This window comes from Plutella xylostella, chromosome 30, assembly GCF_932276165.1.
Source record: "Plutella xylostella chromosome 30, ilPluXylo3.1, whole genome shotgun sequence".
NCBI lineage: Eukaryota > Metazoa > Arthropoda > Insecta > Lepidoptera > Plutellidae > Plutella > Plutella xylostella.
The window spans coordinates 3,450,895-3,472,262 of record NC_064010.1 but is presented as its reverse complement, the minus strand read 5'-3'; the positions used below and the strand labels follow the sequence as shown (position 1 = coordinate 3,472,262).

At 37.1% G+C, this 21,368-nt stretch overlaps 1 protein-coding gene across 1 annotated transcript in view; it reads left to right on the top strand.

Moving 5' to 3' along the window:
• LOC119694681 (neurofibromin-like) overlaps positions 1-21,368 on the top strand; it is a gene marked incomplete at its 5' end in the record, with an annotated part of 42,528 nt that extends 21,160 nt beyond the window's left edge. Inside the window, 16 exon segments of the mRNA XM_048631940.1 lie at positions 770-903; positions 1,413-1,553; positions 2,960-3,039; positions 3,326-3,501; positions 4,223-4,335; positions 5,105-5,213; positions 6,259-6,329; positions 9,518-9,598; positions 10,086-10,196; positions 10,553-10,682; positions 12,003-12,078; positions 12,471-12,558; positions 12,793-12,891; positions 19,363-19,510; positions 20,955-21,027; positions 21,283-21,368. Coding sequence (XP_048487897.1) covers positions 770-903; positions 1,413-1,553; positions 2,960-3,039; positions 3,326-3,501; positions 4,223-4,335; positions 5,105-5,213; positions 6,259-6,329; positions 9,518-9,598; positions 10,086-10,196; positions 10,553-10,682; positions 12,003-12,078; positions 12,471-12,558; positions 12,793-12,891; positions 19,363-19,510; positions 20,955-21,010 — 1,613 coding nt within the window.

The window sequence follows — 21,368 nt, the reverse complement described above, 5'->3', positions numbered from 1 at the left end:
TCGCAATCTTAGAAACAGAAAAAGACTTGTCAGTGTCAAATATAAGACATCCTTACTAACAAATAGTTTACTTGGTATGGCGTCAAAAATATACAATAAAATTCCGAGCACAATCAAAGACCTCACTCTCCAGAGCTTTAAAAAGGAACTGAAAAAATGTCTTATTGATAAAACATATTATTCTTTAAATGAGTTTTTTAATGACAAACTGTAATATTATTATTAAGTGTGTACCAATTAATATGACCTCATTGATGACAATTTCCGTAATTTAAATTAATTTATTCTCATTGACATTGTAAATAATTTAATATATTTATAGAATGTAAGCTGAAAGTATCTGACTTATTTGTATAATAAATAGTTTTAACTTAATGCATGCATGCTACCACCAACATAAAATTTTGTACGCCAATTAGGCATAACATAGAGGACTTAAACATAAACACCCAACAGCATTTTAATTGTACCTATGTTAACAAATAAATGGATTTGATTTGATTTGATTTGATTTGAGTAATTAATATAATTACATACATTAGAGATAAAACCAAGACTATTTCGAAAAGTTATTTAGTTTAAATTCTCCACTATTCATTTGCATTTCAGATGCAAGATATAAATTTCCCTCACGGACAAAAACAGTTATTTTCATAACTGATGAAAATTGCCGGAAAAGAGGGGTAAAAATAGCTATTTTCGTCCCTAGGAATATTTCTTAGTTGAAGAGTAATGCAATGAAAAATATTAACCATCCTCTAATCCCCAGGTAAGAACATAACCGACGCGGACATGAAGCAACTGCTTCGCATTCTAGTCAAGGCTTTAGAATCGTTCAACGATCTCGCGCTGTTGGAAGCACTGATCATGTGTCTCACGCGACTGCAGCCGCTGTTGAGACCTGTAAGTATTAAAATAATAATATCTAAACACAGCAAAAGGTCCAGAGATTGAAAGTATAGACGTATTAAAACATAAACAGCGCTTTTGTTTGAGGAAACAACTTGGGCACTTACTCAATCCATTCAAATAACTGATGAATTTAGGTCTATTCATGGACATTAGTCCAGAATATCACTGTACCCGAACATCATCCAGCTTTTACTAGCGTAAAAATAACTATAAAATGGTCGCTGAAGATCCATATGTTTCAATCGCAAGGTATGTGTATTACTAAGAAATATTATAAATAAATGAACAATAAACAATAAAAAAAACTTATAGTTTCGAAATGTGTTGCTCTGTATACTCTTGAAGGTTAAGCATATTAAGAAGGCAAGAGTCAGTATATTGGTAGTAACCTCTTAATTTCCAAAGCGCATATACGTGTAAAACATGCAACAAAAGATATTACTCACACTCCCCAAATCTTCTCCCACAAATTTCACACCAAACTTTTTCCTTGTTCGCAGGAATCCCCGATCCACAAGTCGTTATTCTGGGTATCATTATCCGTGCTGCAGCTGCACGAGCCCGGGCTGTACGCGGCGGGGCTGGCGCTGATGGAGCAGAACCTGCACACGCTGGACTCGCAGGGGGCCTTCGACGCGCAGGTGGGAATTTATGACTGCGGGTTTCACACCAATGAGCATAATTATTATCATCGCTATATTGCGAAAGCAATTATCTCAAACAGAATGGTCGTACTAGGTTTCACGCTCTTCGTCGATTTCACATCGATGAGCTTATTTATGAGTTTTACCTGGTTTAAGTAAGATATTTATGAAACGGGATTAATTTGCTGTGTGTAGCATTCCACACGCGTCATTATTCTGAGTTTCTCGTCGTTATTTTTTGGTGTCAAGTCGTTATTTCGGGTGTCACGTTATTATTCCGGGTTTCGGGTTATTATTCAGAGAGTGGCGTCATTATTCCTTGTGTTACATCATTCTGAGTACCGCGTCATTATTCCGGGTTTCGAGCCATATTCTCGCTGTCGCATCGATATTCTGGTTATTGCGTCATTATTCCGGGTGTCGCGTCATTATTCTGGGTGTCGCTGTCGGTGCGGCGGCTTCACGAGCCCGGGCTGCACGCGGCGGGGCTGGCGCTGATGGAGCAGAACCTGCACACGCTGGACTCGCAGGGGGCCTTCGACGCACAGGTATTTATGACTGCGGGTTTCACATCGATGAGGTTACTTTTGCGTTTTACCTAGTTTAAGATATAAATTATGAAACGGGATTTATTTTCTGTGTGCCACATTCCACTTGCGTCATTATTCTGGGTTACACGTTATTATTCCGGGTTTCAGGTTATTTAGGGACTGGCGTCATTATTCTGAGTCCCACGTCATTATTCCGAAACTCACATCATTATTCTGCGTGTCTCTTCATTATTCCGGATTTCGCGTCATTATTCTGCGTCACGGGTCATAATTCTGTGTGTCGCTATTAATTCTCGTAATTATTCCGGGTGTCTTATCATTATTCTGGGTTTCGCTATGTAGTCCCTGGTGTCGTATCATTAACCCGGGTGTCACATCGTTATTCCGGGTGTCGCATCATTAACCCGGGTGTCGCATCATTAATCCGGGTGTCACATCATTAACCCGGGTGTCACATCATTACTCCGGGTGTCACGTCATTATTTTGGGTGTCTGTCGGTGCTGCAGCTGCACGCGCAGGTATAGTTCTGTTTACTAAAGATGACCAATATTCTTGGCTCAGTCACCGACACGAGAATCCATTTCCGATCGCATTCCAATGGCATCATTATTACGGCTGACGCGTTGTTATTCTATTCTAGTTCTATAGGTTCTATAGGTATGGAACGCAGAAGGTGTGAGTAGTGAGTGACTATACAGGTAGCCATATGCCACAACGGTGGCAAGACAAAATATTATGATACTGCTGTTTTTTTTAATAATTTTACTTTCTTTAAATGTGACTTCTGTAAATTAGTTGCTCTTCTTTAAATAAACATTACACAAGAGATTAATTAGATATTTTATTTCCAGACGCTGGAACAAGTGATGATGGAGACCAGAGAGCCTCTCGAGTGGCATTTCAAACAACTGGACCACGCCGTCGGACTCAGGTAACAAAATACACATAACCAATAACATTCTTGCGTAGTTCATCAAACGTAGTGTAGGACGCCCTCCGCCCGCGGCTAGATGGGGTGACAACTTGCGATAATGATTGGATGCGGAAAGCTATAGATCGCATCCAGTGGCGTGCTTTGTGAGAGGCCTACGTCCAGCAGTGGATCGCTATGGACTAAAAAAGAAAAAGAATGTAATTATTGCAAATTTCTCTAGCCTTTTTACAAATCCATCAGAGCACGTTTCACACTCACCTAACCATCTCTCTTTTTCTTCCAGTTTCCGCTCCAACTTCCACTTCGCGCTTGTAGGGCACTTGATAAAGGGCTACCGGCACCCGGTGGCGGCCACTGTCTCGCGCACTGGCCGAGTACTGGCCACTTTACTGTCCATAGCAGCTGGAGCGCAAGCTGATAAGTTTAGGGCTACGGTGGATACGGTGCCTTATCTTACAGGTAATTAGAGTGTTTTTGTTAGACTTGATGGGTTTTTTATAATAATTGTCATGGTGGAAGTTTCTACATCGGTCTTGGCGCGGGATTTATCATATACTTTGTAATCCAGGGTGTCGACTGAAAAAGTCTTGGTTTTTACCTAAACGCACACTTAAGACACACACGATTTTAATTAAATATATAGTTGAAATATTATTACGCTTGTGAAATAGATTAAGGCATTTATTTCTTGCAATAATTTGATAAAAGATAAAATATTGTAAACCAAAATAAGCGCTTAAAAATGTGTTCCCTATTTCCGCTCTTCTCATTTTTAGACTACTTTGTACAACCGGTACTTCTGCCCACAGTGCTGTGCAGCGAGCACCGGATTCGATACTATTTTCGAATCCACACGAAGGGTCACTTTTACCAAACGCTAAACGTATTTTAATCAAATTTAAATAAATTTCTTACTAACTAACATACGTATGACAGGCTACTAAATACGTTTAGCGTTTGGTGAAATTCCACCTAACATATGGAAAAAAAGACACTTTTGGAACTAACTTTGCCTTACATTTTGACAGTCACTGTCAAAATGATTAAGTTGACGATACGCAACGTTAACGGAGGATTCGAATCCTGTGCTCGCAGCTTATCTTTGAGTTTTTTTCATATATGTATTGATTATTCAGAACCTATAATGAAATAAATAAAAAAACAACACACTTGCCCACAGCACTAGTATGTCAGAGCGAGGAGGTCCGCTCGCGCTGTCACGTGAAGCACTCGCTGCCAAAATGGCTGCCCGACAACTGCGACCACTACTGTCCCACAATCGACTACCAGCAGGTATAATTATGTAGTCAGCTGCATAAGTAGCTGTACACTTTTGTACCTTGAAAAACTCACAAACTGCCTATTAAAACATTGACAGTTTGTTATGTAGCTAGTTTGACAAGGAACAAAAGTGTATAGCCCCCCTTATCCGAACGGAGAGTAGTTTGTAAAAATTTACGTTCATCAGAAAATTTTATATTTTTACGATGAATAAAAAAATTTACTTTGACTTTGAATTTAGCTACTTATGCAGCTGACCGTACTAAGCGGACCTAGCAATAAACGTCGTCTTGTGCAACGGTGCACGGTAAAAAAAGGTGTGGCAATGGCAAGCATACTTTTGCATTTCACTACAAACGCCCTTAGTCATAGAGAATATGCAGAACAAAACGTTCTGTAACTTTTCTATGAATAAGGGGAAGTTTACTTGCAAAAGTTGGCTGGTGCAATCAGTAATAGTATATTCTTCTGGATATTATAGCCAGTGCTTTCAAAAGGAGTACCACTGCTTTTTTGAGTCCATTTGTCACCTGTTTACTTGTTCAAGGTAGTCACTATAATAATAATGAACATTTATTTCAGACCATAGATCCATAATTATGTGGTTAGTAACAATGGTACTTACAAACTTATGCCATGGTACTTACTTAGTAACTATCGTGACATACCCTAGTCTAGCTCCATGGTTTGTCATTTCAACAACACGCTAATCCCTTACTAATTTAATTTAATTTCATATTATCCAAACTTTTAACCTCCTTCGATTCTCTTAACTCCTCAGTCATCCATGCTGATCCAGCCGCCCGCCTCCTCACTAGCCTCGTGCCACGGCCGCCGACAGAAGTCCTGGGACGTGCTGGACCAGGCCGCCATCTCCTCCGCGCACGGAGGTACTTGTCATAGCATTATGCTGAGTGGGGACGCCTTTTTAATGTCACATACGATTGTTGATATTATATTGTTTTAGTTTTTGTCTTTATATCTTACTAGCTGTTCTCGCGCGCTTCGCTTCGCCTTAAAAAGTTTTCCCGTGGGAATTCCGGGATAAAAAGTGGCCTATGTTCTTTCCCAGGCCGTATGTATAGCAAATTTCATTCAAATCCGTTCAGTAGTTTTGGCGTGAAAGAGTAACAGACAGACACAGTTACTTTCGCATTTATAATATTAGTTAGCATATGAATAGATATCCTTTATTTTGTTTGGCAGCAGCACGATTGAATTTATTAATCTATAATTTCCATATCTTATATGAATAGATATCCTCCATTTTGTTTGACAACAGCACGATTGAATTTATTAATCTATAATTTCCACAAAATAATCCTTTTTTAGGGTTCCGTAGCCAAAATGGCAAAAACGGAACCCTTATAGTTTCGTCATGTCCGTCTGTCCGTCTGTCCGTCTGTCCGTCTGTCACAGCCGATTTACTCGGAAACTATAAGTACTACAGTGATGAAATTTGATGGGAATATGTGTTGTATGAACCGCTACAAAAATATGACACTAAATAGTAAAAAAAAGAATTGGATTTTTTTTTCGATGTACATACCCGTGTGGGGTATCAATGGAAAGGTCTTTTAAAATGATATAAAGTTTTCTAAAAAACATTTTTCTTAAAGTGAACGGTTTTTGAGATATCAGCTCTCAAAGTCGTAAAAAGTATGTCCCCCCCCCCTCTATTTTTATAACTACGGGGTATAAAATTCTAAAAAAAATAGAGGTGATGCATGCTAATTAACTCTTTCAACGATTTTTGGTTTGATCAAAGTATCTCTTATAGTTTTTGAGATAGGTTGATTTAACTGTAATATTATATTTGCTGCTACGGAACCCTTTGTGCGCGAGCCCGACTCGCACTTGGCCGGTTTTTGTTGTTTTAAATTTAATAAAGTTAGGTTACTATTTTCTATACTGACAATAAATGTATGAATGCAGGTAAATCGCCCACAATGCAGTCGTCCAGCAGCGGGGGCCACAGCCCGCACCTCATGAATATGACACACCAGGTAATGTACAAATCCATTTGCGCATATTTCACACTCATGTGAAAAACAAATTTTCTGATAGTTTGTATGAAGTCATAGATGGCGCTCGTAAATGTGTGAAATAATTCAAAACTACTATGGAGAATGTTGAAAAAGTGGTATTTATAGTAAGATGACCGTGACCGTGAGGGTATTATAGGCTTTTTCTGATCAACTTTTGATCTAGGATTGTTGGAAATTCACTTTCAGAATGAGCCTAATTTTCGCCTTACGATATCATTTTTGTAATATCTTGTATACGACTTGTACTAGCGCTATCTATGACTTAAAACTATGAAACATAAGACTTTAAAACAGGTAATGTCAGAAAACCTCTAATTAGCTCGAATGATTCTGCCAAATTATGTTGTCAATGTTTAGTACTGGAATGGCAATGATACTTATATCTTCTTTTCGATAAAAATTAATTCATTTACGTGTGTATTTTGCAAAATGCATGAGTGAAGTAAGAAAAATATATTTAAAATGTACAAAATTACGAAATCCATTGGCCTAATAAGTAAATTTAAAAAAGCTGCTGAATAATTGGTTTCTTTCTTGATCACACATAATTATTATTATTATATACATTGGTCTCTTGTATTTGTTAAGTATTAGCGCATTATGTAGCTCCATATTACATTATCTATGGTTTATTGTGTTGTATCTTCTTAATTTTGATGACAGATGAGTTGAAATTGGCAAAATATCTTAAAAAGATTCAAATGTTTGTAATCTTCACTTGGTGACGGTAAAATTTTGATAATTTCCTGTCCCTAGTTAGCAGAGAACCGACGAATTGGGTTATGAAATGCGCACACATTTGCGCACTTTCATCTATTTCTGCGCAGTTGACTGAGATAAATAAGAAATCAAATATCGAAAATCAATTCCTCATAGATCGTAAGATTGCGATAAGTATTGATACATGGGCAAAATTAATCTTCAGTTAAGTTAAATTATTCGTAGCTTTAAATTTTTCATCATCTGTCATTGAAATAACTCTACTCAATACTCAACTTTATCTTTCAGTACACTAGGTCCACGGTCTATCGTCCTCATCATTCTATATCACCTTGTGTTTTTTCACGCAACTGTTGTTGGACTTGGTTGACGATTAATCGTTTGTATGCATTATTTCCGTACACGTCCTACCCCTGGTATACCCTTAATTTTATGCTGATATTCGTTATCAAAAAATCTAAATTTATTCTTACAAATTTTACATTCGTCTTTGATGCACTTGAAAATTTATTGTAACGAATATTGCATAAATGTTTATGTTTTATTTTTGTCTTTCTGTATTCTTGGGGTAATGCTTGTGCACTGCTTTACGTTAATAGACGTCTGCTAGGATGCTTTTTAAGACACAACGTTCATTTTCTGTGCCCACTTCAAAGGATACGATTGCCCCTCCAAGGGTAATCTATTTATTTATAAATACACTTTTGCGATTGACTGATAAACACCTGGTTTACACCACTTTTGCTCACTACCTGTTACGTCACCTACGCTACAAGTTGTCATCTATTATTTACACGGATATTTATTATTATGATTGATCACTTTAAGATGTAATCTACGACAAAACCATTTACTATTTCACAACATTATAAAAAAACACCTTTTTTATCTAAATCACATCTACGCCTCTAGTTATAAAATACTGGCTGATATAAACAATACAAAATCACTAAAACAAACAAATAACTAACAGCGTCGCTTTGCGAAAATAGTTCATAGATTTAAATAAATAAAATAAATTACAAGATTGATTGAAGTAAATGTAGGTTTCCCTTTAATTCGATTTGAATAGATTATATTATTATTATGTTTAGTATAAGTGGTAAGATTATGCATTTATGTATTCAAAATATATTCACATTCACAACCTAAGAATATTCGGCATTTTCTTTTTTGAGGTAAGTATATTTTATTTGACAAACCATAGTATCTTGTTCTACATCATGCCAGGAAATAACGAAATTTCGCCAAAACGCAATCCTTTCGATAAATTATAAAATTACCTGATTAGTGTGACGATCGCCCGATTTGTTGGACTAATCATCACAGTCATGTTCTAAACAGATACAATACAATCAAATAAATGCATTTTCTTACTATTATTTTTCCCTAGTATTCCCCCAGTAGTTATAAAACCTTAGCTGGCCCCGCCCTACCCTCCACTTTTATAAATATTTCTAAATGTTATTATATTGCTCTCCCCTTTTTACTAATACATACCCCCTTTAATGTTTGAAAATCCCGGTGTGTTTTGTATATGTGTATATCCCAAATTCAAATTGGTAGCTTTCAAAAAAATCCAAAATTAGAATAAAATATATGTTATGATAAGATTTGTCCAAAAAAATGTAGGTAACTATTGAAATCAGGTAAGTTTAGCCCGAGTGATCACACTATAGTCAGCACTGTACAAACAATAAAATTATAATCAAAATATAAATAACACTATCACAATTTTAATAAAATATACATGCGCCTTTACAGCTACATAGAGGTACACTGGACTGATTTTTTGCTTTAACAAATCTTACTTTTAGTGCTGTAACTACTCAAATTTTATTTCCAAAAAATCACGGTTTTGCGGTACTCCCCGCTTGGCGAATCATACTTAACAAAACCAAAAGTAATTTTCGCTAATAGAGACTGGTTTCTACTGCACTAAATGTAAAATGTGTTGCTACAAAATCAGCTTCACTGTACCATTAGAACTGAATTCCCCTAATGATCAGGGTCACAACATAGCAATGCTACCACCACTTCACAGCGAATGTTTATACATAAACTGGCTACATACATAAGCGATTGTTCTGAATGTAATAAAAAAGGATTTTTTTCTCTTTGTACCTCTGACGGACACAGTTGAACCACATCATGGTCACTGAATTTGTATAAAAAAATGCATATAAAAACTCCTAAGTTATCTATTTAATAATTATTATTTCATTTGTGAATTAGAGACCATTCCTCTAGAGTCTGAAAACCACGTCTGAAACGAATCTTGTAACGTTCTATTCTAGCTCACATTGTTCAATACCCACCAGCACACGAGTGTAAAAAACGTCAAAATGGATTCGCAAACAATTCAGAACAATCGCTACACCACATGCAATCCTACCGTGATCTAATGCTAACTATGTGTGTAACAGGACAGCGAGGGCCGCGCGCACAGCATGCAGCACGGGTGCGCGGGACGGGCTGAGAACCAGGACTCCGATAGCGGGTTTGAGGTGAGAACTGCAGCACATGCTGAGCTGGTGGCTTTTTATCGCTCGGAAAACCTATCTGCGAGTTAGATTTTGTGACGACTAGCGCAATGTGTTAGGTATGCTGGACAGCAGCCTTTTATGTTAATCTGTATTTCTTGTTAGCATCTGTGTTTCAAACAAATGGTTCTTCATGATTAGGTATTTTAGGCAATAATACTCAACTGTTGGAAATAGGCCACTCCCAAAGTGCAACGCAACAACATTCCTTTTTCCTCATTTATGCACCCTGCTACCTGTCTAAAGTCATCAGCATAGCGGGCAAGAGGGCATCCCACGCCATGTTTCTCTACCCGTACTAAAAACGGTTCTTCGTCGGATAGACCTTCACTGTCACATAGCTTTCAGATCTGAAATCCTAAAATCTTGTAAAAATATATGTTTTTCGATACACGGTAAGTAGTTTGCTAATATATTTTCTAGGTTCATCTTAATACATTTATCTTCACAGGTGGTAGAAGACGACGGGCGCACGTCCCCGGGCAGCCTCGAGGAGAGCACCGAGCGACCGCCGTCTACTAAATCTGGAGATAGCGATCTCCCAGAACCAACGGCTACTAAGGTAATACAGTTGATTTTTTAACACAATAAGTGTTACTCATTTAGGAAAAAAGGTTAATCTACTTACGATGGATTCGACCAAACATCACGTTATACCAGGCTAACTATACCGGAATTAAATTAACACAAAAGTAAATATCTGGGATAAGTACATTTACATTCTTTGAATTTGAATGAATGAGGAACGAAATTGTAGTGCAACTAAAATAAAAATATCTGCGTTTTCAAAGGATGCAATAGAAGCTACATGCCAACTCAACTTCTGATTTCCAACCCTTACCTTACCCTGCGGGGGCGCAGCAAACGTCGTCAGATAACTTTATAAACAATTTCTAATTTCTGTCCTTCCCCCCGCAGCAAACGTCGACAGACAAAGACTCGTCCACAATGGAGAGCAACAGTCTGTTGGACCCGGCCGTGCTGAGCGACTTCACGTCGCAGGCGCTCGCGCTCACTGTGCTCGCCACCTTAGTCAAGTATACTACTGGTGAGATATAGAATAAGATATACAGAAACAGTATTCACTACATTTGTACACAACAAAAGAATAATAAAATATACAAGTTGTAACTTAATTAGGGTACAAAAGGCGGTCTTATCACTAAGAGCGATCTCTGCAAGACAACCTTTGGATGGAGAGAATAAGCGATTAAGTTTGGTGAGATATATACAGAAGGGCTAGCACGGGGCTCAATTAAGACGTGACAAAAGTTTTGCATCGCGCTCACTCACGTCGCGCAGCCTTAAGGCGGAGAACTTTTGTCACGTCTTAATTGCGCCCCGTGCTAGCCCTTCAGATAAAGACTCGTCCACAATGGAGAGCAACAGCCTACTTACAGACGTCTATTATACTAGATACCAGAAATGTACCAATTTCTATGAAAACCACGCGTGCCGATTTTTGACATTGATAATGACTGCTGTACGGAACTAAATGTATGAACCAAAAGATGAGAAATGCTCAACATTTTGACTAGTTTTGACACGCGCACTACGTACACTTAGTCATATCTATACTCGAGTCGTGATCGTATTTAAACAAACATAAATGATTGTAAACAAACATAAAAAAAGGATTTTCAAGGTGCAGTTATTCTGTCATTATAATATTATAAGTAAGTACCTAACTACATTTTACTTTTAATAAGAATGAGCACCTTAAAAGACTCAAAGTTATAAATCGCAATCATTGTAATGCCGCCAAATCAAAGAGGACACAAAATCAATAATAGTTCTATTTGAAGTTCATCTTTTACATTTGTCAACACCTGACTAACTGTCACTTTGATGTTTACAATCATTTAAATACGATCACGACTCGAGTATAGTATAATAATATAGACGTCTGTGAGTCTGCTAGACCCGGCCGTGCTGAGCGACTTCACGTCGCAGGCGCTCGCGCTCACCGTGCTCGCCACCCTAGTCAAGTATACTACTGGTGAGATATACAGAAATGGTATTCACTATATTCATTGTTAAAAGAATTCACAACAATTGTGCAATGTTTAGTAAAACATGAAAGAAGCTAGCGGACTTGTGCTATCGGGACCGCTACATAGTTTCGAATACCGTCTGTCTCATAGGTTCGAAAGTTTATGCGCTTAAATAATGTAGACGCGAACGACGCTGTCTCACTGCCTCATATGTCGAAAAAAAACTTTTTTTATTTTATTTGTATGCTTCTGATTTAGATTTATAAGCGTGTTTCTTCTTCTTCTTATTCCTTGCCTTATCCTTATTTAGGGTCGGCTTTGTTGGTCATTTATAAGCGTGTTTCTCGGTTATAATAAAGCATATTTATTTTCAGATGAAGACGAAATCAGAATTCTGTATCAGTACCTGGCGGAAGGATCGGTTGTTTTCCCGAAAGTGTTTCCAGTTATGTAAGTATCTACAGTCTAGATTCCATTCAACTGCCGAGAATTATGAAACTGCTGCATAATAATAATATGTGGGGACATCTCACACACGGCCATCCGACCCCAGCTGGGCAGAACCTGTAAAATGGGTATCGGACTGCTGATATATTTACACAAATACACTATATACGTATATGGTGACGTATAGATACACATAACAGATAGATACTATATACGTACTAACATCCAAGACCCGAGTAAATATCTGTCTTTAATCAAATATCTGGCCGGGAATCGAACCCGGGACCTTCGGCATACCAATCAGGGTCACTAACCACTACACCATTCGGTCGTCTATAGTCTTTGTCCTTCCTATACTTCTTTTTCACTAATCCCATATACCTTCTCGCCCACAGCCACAGTCTGCTGGACATGAAGATCAACCACGTGCTGATGCACTGCCACGACCAGGTCATCCTCAGCGCGGTACAGAGCATCATACAGGTGTGTGTCACATAGAATAGAAACTTTCATCGCTGAGTGCCCAACCTGCCTCTTTCTTCTTTCTAAAATCCATTCTGCCTCTTTAATGTTACTTAATTAATATAGGGGTGCTAGACGATTTTGCGAAGCCGCGCGCGTTCTGGTTGTCAGCTTCCTGCATACCAAAAGAGTAAAAATATACAAACTTTCGCATTTATTGGGGTGCATTTTTCATACCAGTATTATAATCAACAGAACATGATAGCCTCAGAAGATGCATCGCAACAGCAACTACACTACATGCAGAGCTGCGGCTTCGGCGGCCTGTGGCGGTTCGCGGGACCTTTTACTAAGGTAACTGTATTGTTGTTTTATAATGAGAAAAATTGTGCCTTATACAGGGTTGTAAAAAAGGTTATGTGTAAACAGAAGAATGGTGATAAGGGGGGGAATAAAAGTTGACTAGAATGGCGCCCAGAGTGACCCCCATTCGGTTTACGGCATACAATTTTTGTAACAGTCTGTAAAAAGAAACAATATATTATGAGACTCGCAAATCTCATGATTACTGCCTCTATTGTGTATACAGGGTGTCCCAAAAGTCAACGTCATCCCTTAAAGGGCTGATAGGTCAGCTCATGAGAGGCCAGAATATCACAATATGACCTTAGTAAAAACTCGATAATTTTCGAGATACGAGGGCGATACCGAAATGATCGGGAATAGAAAAAAGTACAAAGATATCATAATATTATTTACTTTTATTGTTTTTCAAAGTAGTCTCCGTGACATTCAATGCACTTTTTCATTCGATTAAACCAATAATTGAAACAGTAATTCCAGTCTGAAGTGGATACTGTCAAAACAGCTGATTTGTAAGCTTCGACCGCCTCTTCTGGGCCGCTAAACCGTTGACCACGTAGCATATCTTTAATTCTTGGGAATGTAAAATAATCATTGGGGCTCAGATCAGGGCTATACGGAGGATGGTCCATCAACTCCACGTTTTCCATATTTAAAAACCTTCTTGTTTTGCGAGCGGTATGAGAGCTTGCATTATCGTGGTAAAGGATTATACGACGATTCGGGTTAGTTTTACGAAGTTCTCTTACGACTTCCGGCAAACAAACTGTTGTGTACCAATCAGCAGTAACCGTCCTTTGTTCTTGTAATGGAATCGTAGCCACATGGCCAGTTTTCGATACAAACGAAGCGACCATTTTTTTCGACACGCTGCGTGAGCGAATAACTTTTGTTGGCTTGACCTCACCTTCGAAGACCCAAACTGCCGATTGATGTTTTCTTTCGGGCTCATATGAATAAATCCACGATTCATCACCAGAGACGATATTTTAGACAGCATTTGAACTGCCTCCATTGAACCGTTGCAGAGCAGATCGACACGAATTAACACGAGCCGACTTTGGTTCCTCGGTCAAACGGTGGGGCACCCAGCGCGAAACTAACTTCTTGAGCCCCAGAACATTCAGGGGCTTTCTCGCAAACTTCTAATGTTAGAATTATTTTTAGAACAATACGACGTAGACATAATTTGTATTACTGAACATCACCTAAAAAATGATGACATGAATTTTAATGTAAAAAATTACAATGTTATTAGCTCATTTAATAGGAAATCGTTAGACAAAGGAGGATCATTAATATTTGTAAAGAACAATTTAAAATGTAAGGAAAGGAAAGATATTGTAAAATTATCAGTCGAAAGAATAGCTGAACTAGCCTGTGTTGAGATGGACAAGTATATAATTGTAAGCGTGTACAGGCCCCCATCTACTGACTATAAAGTATTTGAGAAAGTGATGGAGGATAATCTTACCATCTTATCTAGGAGCTCAAAACAAGTGGTCGTGGTGGGAGATTTTAATATTGATTTATTAGTTGAGACTTCTATGAAATGTTCTATAGTTAACTTGTTTAAGTCATTTAATTTAAGTAATGTTTTCCTGGAACCAACCAGAATTACTCCCACCTAAGCGACTTGTATTGATAATATTTACTGTAATTGTGATTTTACTAATAATTCTGTAATCAATTGTTTACCATCCGACCACAGTGGGCAAATTATTACGTTTCCTTGTACTTTTGAACGTAAGACAGCCACTTTCAAGTTCAGACCAGTAACATCATACATAATTGATAAGTTTAAATCTCGATTGAACAGTAAACTTGACTACTGTAGAAGCTCTGAAAGAAATCCCAATGATGCCTTTAAGGAAATATTTCAAGGTTTGTCTCAAGAATTTGAAAACGTGTTCACTAAGAAAGAAGTAGATGTTAATTGTAAACTAAGTCTTAATGACTGGGCAACATCGGGAATTTATAAGAGCAGACGTAAATTATATGATCTCTATGAACAGCGTACATTTACTCATGACGATAACTTTAGAGATTATGTAAAGAAATATACAAAGATATTCAAAGCCGTTTGCCACCAAGCTAAATCAGATTATATAAATAGAAAGATTAAAAACTCTAATAACAAGATTAAAACCGTATGGAATATCATTAATACTGAAACCGGGAAGAATAAACCACGTGATTTAAATTTTGAACTTAAAATTAATGATAAAATTGTTTCATCTAGTGAAGAAGTGGCTTCCGTCTTTGAAGATTTTTTCCGTAGTATACCGATAGCTACAACTGAGAACCTTGATTCATCTTGCGCTGAAGCTGAACGTTTGCTAAGAGGGAATGCACCGACTTGCGATCTCGACTTTCAATTTCATGGTATAAATACACAGACTATAATTAGCACTTATAAAGAATTAAATTTAAAAATGACAGAAGATTTATGGGGCATGTCCGTTAAAGTTATTAGTCATGTTATTGATATCCTAGCACCCCACTTGGCTAATCTTTTTAACAGATGCATTGAGGTCGGTGTATTCCCCGATTTGATGAAACTTAGTAAACTAATACCGCTTTTTAAATCTGGTGAGAAAAATGATCCCAATAATTTTAGGCCTGTATCAGTTTTGCCAGTACTGAGTAAAATATTTGAAAAAATTATGCTACATCAAATGCTTTCGCACTTTAGTATTCACGGCCTTCTCCATAACCAACAGTTCGGTTTCACCAAAGGTCGATCTACAACTGACGCTGGTGTCGCGTTGGTCAAACACATATTTAGTGCTTGGGAGGAGCGTCTTGATGCTGTGGGTGTATTTTGCGATCTATCGAAAGCATTTGATTGTGTGGATCATGCCACTCTACTTATGAAACTTAAATATTATGGGCTAACTGGCAAGGCTCTTACATTATTGGAATCATACTTGAGCAACAGAACTCAACTAGTTGACATAAATGGAGTGCGTTCGGCTGGCTGTCCTGTCAGTATGGGTGTTCCCCAAGGCTCGATTTTAGGACCATTCTTGTTTCTTGTATATGTTAACGATTTACCGTTTTTGGTAGATAAATTATGTGAGATAGTACTGTTTGCTGATGATACTTCACTTATATTTAAGTTGAAGCGACAAGAAGTCAATTTTGACAATGCAAACAGTACTCTTTCCATAGTTGCTAATTGGTTCACTGTAAATAATTTAGCTCTTAACTCCAAGAAAACAAAATGTATTAAATTCACTTTGCCTAATGTAAGACAAGTAGAGACATATTTGACATTGAATAACGATAAGCTAGAGTTAGTAAATGAAACGGTATTCCTGGGTATTACAATTGACTCAAAGTTGCAATGGGGACCCCATATTGAGAGGATAGCCGGTAGATTGAGTTCTGCAGCTTATGCGGTTAGAACCATTAGACAGTTAACAGATGTAGATACAGCCAGGCTTGTGTATTTTAGTTATTTTCATAGTGTTATGTCTTACGGAATTCTATTGTGGGGACGAGCGGCTGACATTAATCAAATCTTTGTTCTGCAAAAACGAGCAATTCGAGCCATATATGTATTAGGGTCTAGAATTTCATTAAGAGATACGTTTAAGGAAATAGGTATACTAACTGTTCCATGCCAATATATCTATGAAAATATTATGTATGTTCGTAAAAACTTAAATTCATTTAGTAAAGTAGGAGCCACTCACGGTATTGAGACCAGAAACAAAAATAGGTTGCTTTTCCCCACACTCAGACTTTCGAAAACAAACACATCATTCATGGGGAACTGTATACGTTTTTATAATAAATTATCAAATGAAGCAATAAACCTTACTGAGCAAAAATTTAAGAATTATGTTAAAGCTACATTATGTAGTAAAGCTTACTATAGTATAAATGATTATTTAAACGACAAAAACGCGTGGTCTTGTCCACCTCAGCTAAGGCTATTGAAAAAATGAAATGGATATAGGTACTTAAGTAAAATTGTAGGTACTAGATATAAGTAAAAATTGTAATAGATTATAAGGAACAAGTTGAAAAGATGCTCGAGGAGTTTCTTTCGCCATTTCTTTCCTTCTCAATGACGGGGCCTTTGTGAAATGGTGGTAGATGACTATCGACAAATAATTGTAAAATTTTACGTCGATTAAACCATTTGAATTTGAATTTGACACCCAGTTCTTCATGTAAAATGGTTTGAATGGCTGTCATACCAATGCTGAGAGAAGCCCGAATCTGCTCGTATGTCACATGTCTATCTTCTTTTATTAACTGGCGTACAGCATCGATGTTATCTTGTGTTACCGCTGTTTTTGGCCGACCAGTAGAAGGGACTGTGGTAAGAGAGGAACGTCCACGGCGAAACTCAGAATACCAACGATATATAGTCGTTTTACTTGGTGCTTCAAGTTTATAAATAGAAACAAGCTCGGCGAGACATTGTTCTTGAGATAAGCCTCGACGAAAGTTGTGAAAAATTATTGCACGGAAATGTTCCCGCGTAAGCTCCATTTTTTACACCGACTTATCAAATTCAAATCTTCAATACTCTTTTATTTTTTACTTTTTTTAAAATTCGAAAATGGAATTATGTTTGAAAAAACACTACATTTGATACACCAAAAAGGTTTCACTCTAATTTATTCCTAAGTATTCTATTCCCGATCTTTTCGGTGTAGCCCTCGTATTGACACTTTTATAAATTTGCTGAAAATCGACACCTTGGATCAGTTTTTTGCGTGCCGCCGGTACACAAATCCATATTGTTAGAATTTGTTTGGTGTTGCATCACCCTGTATAGCCCTGCTATTGATCGCAGTCAAAAAAAATATCGAGTAATGCTGTATGTTTAAAAAAACACGGTTTTCAAAATCATAAAAGGTAATCGTATTTTTTTATAAACAACTTTGACTCTACATATTGTAAAAAAAAATATACCACGCAAACCTGGCACCTTATTTGAAAAGATTGCTCATTTAATGCAGTTTCCAAAATGGTATGAAACGTTGCTATTGTTTCAATTAACAAAAAAGTTATTGCTATTTTAGTACAAAGCGACCTCGATGTAAAATTGTTTGAAGGAAATTTATCTGACTGAATTTATTAAGGGTAAGTCATGTTGGAATGAGTAAAAGTAAAATAGGTGGTGTGGCCGGGAGTGGGAAAAGAGACAACGTTGTCTCAGTTAATAAAAAAAAACGCATTTTGAGTATGTTTCTCGAAAAAAGTGGACTATAGCAACTCCACATTCCCCAAAAATGTAGCGCATGGTAACGTACATTCCTGAGTAGTGCTAATGTGTGATATTGTACAAGTTAAACGCTTACACATACACCACATGTACATTGTACATTGTACACCCACAGTATCCAAAAAAGAGACAGATCAGTTTGTCATTAACATTACCTCTAATTACTTGTTATTTATTTTAAAGTTATTGTTAAACAAAACCAAACTCTCAAAATTATGATTATGACCATTAATGAGTATTATTTTTTGCTGATTATGTACTTAATATAATAATGTGGTGTTATAATTTTGAGAAATAAAAAGAAAAGTCCATAAATGTTTGTTTTTTTTAAATAAGGTGTAAAAAACGCAAAATATGTTTTATAAGAGTAAGGTAAGTTTTTTCTTAGCTATTTTTGCGTCATCTATGTTGCCACGGCTGACCCCACCACCTATTTTACTTTTACTCATTCCAGCATGACTTACCCTTAATAAATTCAGTCAGATAAATTTCCTTCAAACAATTTTACATCGAGGTCGCTTTGTACTAAAATAGCAATAACTTTTTTGTTAATTGAAACAATAGCAACGTTTCATACCATTTTGGAAACTGCATTAAATGAGCAATCTTTTCAAATAAGGTGCCAGGTTTGCATGGTATATTTTTTTTACAGTATGTAGGGTCAAAGTTGTTTATAAAAAAATACGATTACCTTTTATGACTTTGAAAACCGTGTTTTTTTAAACATACAGCATTACTCGATATTTTTTTGACTGCGATCAATAGCAGGGCTATACAGGGTGATGCAACACCAAACAAATTCTAACAATATGGATTTTTGTACCGGCGGCACGCAAAAAACTGATCCAAGGTGTCGATTTTCAGCAAATTTTAAAAGTGTCAATATCTCGAAAATTATCGAGTTTTTACTAAGGTCATATTGTGATATTCTGGCCTCTCATGAGCTGACCTATCAGCCCTTTAAGGGATGACGTTGACTTTTGGGACACCCTGTATGTCAATACTCTTACTCCCACTTATCAATGTAAGAGTTGGAATTTTTACATTGTTTTCTTTCCTCTTTTTACATTTTTTTTATTGTGGTCATTATTTTCTTACTTTCAAATAATTATTGAAATTTAGATTTAAAATATAAATATCTTGCACAATTCAACATAGTTATAGACTTAACTTATTAATATGCTATAAAATTAATCTAACCCTCTCTGTGCCAGAACCAATGCACAGCGGAAAGCTCCGAACTGTTCGTGAACTGCCTCGAGGCGATGGTGGAGACGAGCCTGCCCGGCGACGAGCTGACGCCGCGCGCGCCGCCGCCCGACCCCGACGACTTACACGTGGCGAGGACCGCCAGAGCCGCTTGTTAGTGTGATGAACGGCACTTTTTACACTCGTGCGGCATTTAAAAATCTATGTTTACACTTTTTACATCATATATTATGTATACTAGCTGTTCTCGTGCGCTTCGCTTCGCCTTAACAAGTTTTCCCGTGGGAATTCCGGGATAAAAAGTAGCCTATGTTCTTTCTCAGGGTCTACATACTACTACTACTGTATACCAAATTTCATTCAAATCCGTGCAGTAGTTTTGGCGTGAAAGAGTAACAGACAGACAGACACTTACTTTCGCATTTATAATATTAGTTAGGATATACATAAATATGTTAATCATCATTGTCGCATCATCATCTTGTAAAACATTTTCGTTTTGTCTTTCGAATCTGAAAAAAAAACTATGTACAGTGAAACTATAAAGTCCTGAAATTAAATGAGGGCACTGCTATCTTTCATGTAGCAACCCTATATAGCGAAACATAACTGACTTTGATACTTGAAATTTTGCCTGATAACTTCCTACCTATTTATGTATTTTAAAAACAACTTACCATCCACAAAAAAGCTCTTAAACAAGCTAGAAGTTGTTAATATGAAGGCTAATAGTGAAACCAATAAATATTTATTTAGATAACGTTATTACAACTGCATAAAAAAACTGGATCTGTTGACGAAGGGCACACATAGTAAAGACATCAATTTCTCTTTTTGGACGGCCAGTTCTGTTTCTTCCAGGAGGTAGAAATATTCCATATTTTGCCCTCTTTGGCACGCTGGTCCGATATAACTATAAAATAAAATAAAAAAATCTTTTTGAGTTACACAATGCCCCCCAAATTCACGCAATGTGAATTTAGTAAGTAAACAAAAAATATATCTTCAAGTATCAAAATGTTAAGGTTTGACTCAACTGAAACCAGATGAAACCTACAATCAGTGGTATGTAAACAATGTTCGACTTGGGCTCTAAACCTAGGTTTATCGATAAATGAAGCGTTGGTACTAATATAAAGTGAGTTATTACAATTTGTACAATGCTACATACCCGTCATAGACGCTGTACAAGCGTAAACTACCTCCAAATTCGACAAAATGTGTCCAGCTTGATGTTCCGCTAAACATTGTATTAAAACTCGATAAATAACTTCACTAGCTTGACTACGAATATTTTTCTTCATCTTCCTAATTGCAACCAAGCGTAAATTGTTGCTTTTATCTAGATTATCCTTATAATTAATAAGAAAATTCAAAAAACAGCCAATCGCCTATTGACATAAACAATTGTTATGACTTTTATGTTTCTTTTCTAATGGTGCCAGGCTCCTGAAAATTTTAGTTCCTCAAACATTAATTTCAGGACTTTATAGTTTCACTGTATGTCTGTGCTGTGTGCACATGATCTGTAATCCAATTTATAAATATACCATATTGTACTTTCAAGCGTATGTAATAGTTAATTTTTATATGACAGCATCAACACCTCACCGGCCGCCCACGCTGTACTGCCACGGCCCCGACAACACCTAGCAAGCATCCTCCCCAAGGTAAATAAGACATAACATTCGTTATCTTAAATTTAGGAATGCATATTTCACACTCGCTTCTCTTCGGATCCATCCCGGGAGTTTTACACTACCAGTTTTGATAAATTAAGTGCGTTTGAGAAGTGCATATCTGATAGAAGGCCACTGAAGTGGTGGTCATTCTGATCAACTTTTGACAAACCCTAGACCTGTTGTAGTGTTTGTCACCCACACTAAGAAAACCAGTAGTAGAAATTATAAGCCACTTTTTTTCAGGACAAGCAGTCTCTTAGCGCCTGTGTGCAGCACAGACGAAGCAGACTTCTGATGTCCGCGCCGGGACTCGAACTAGAGACTACAGA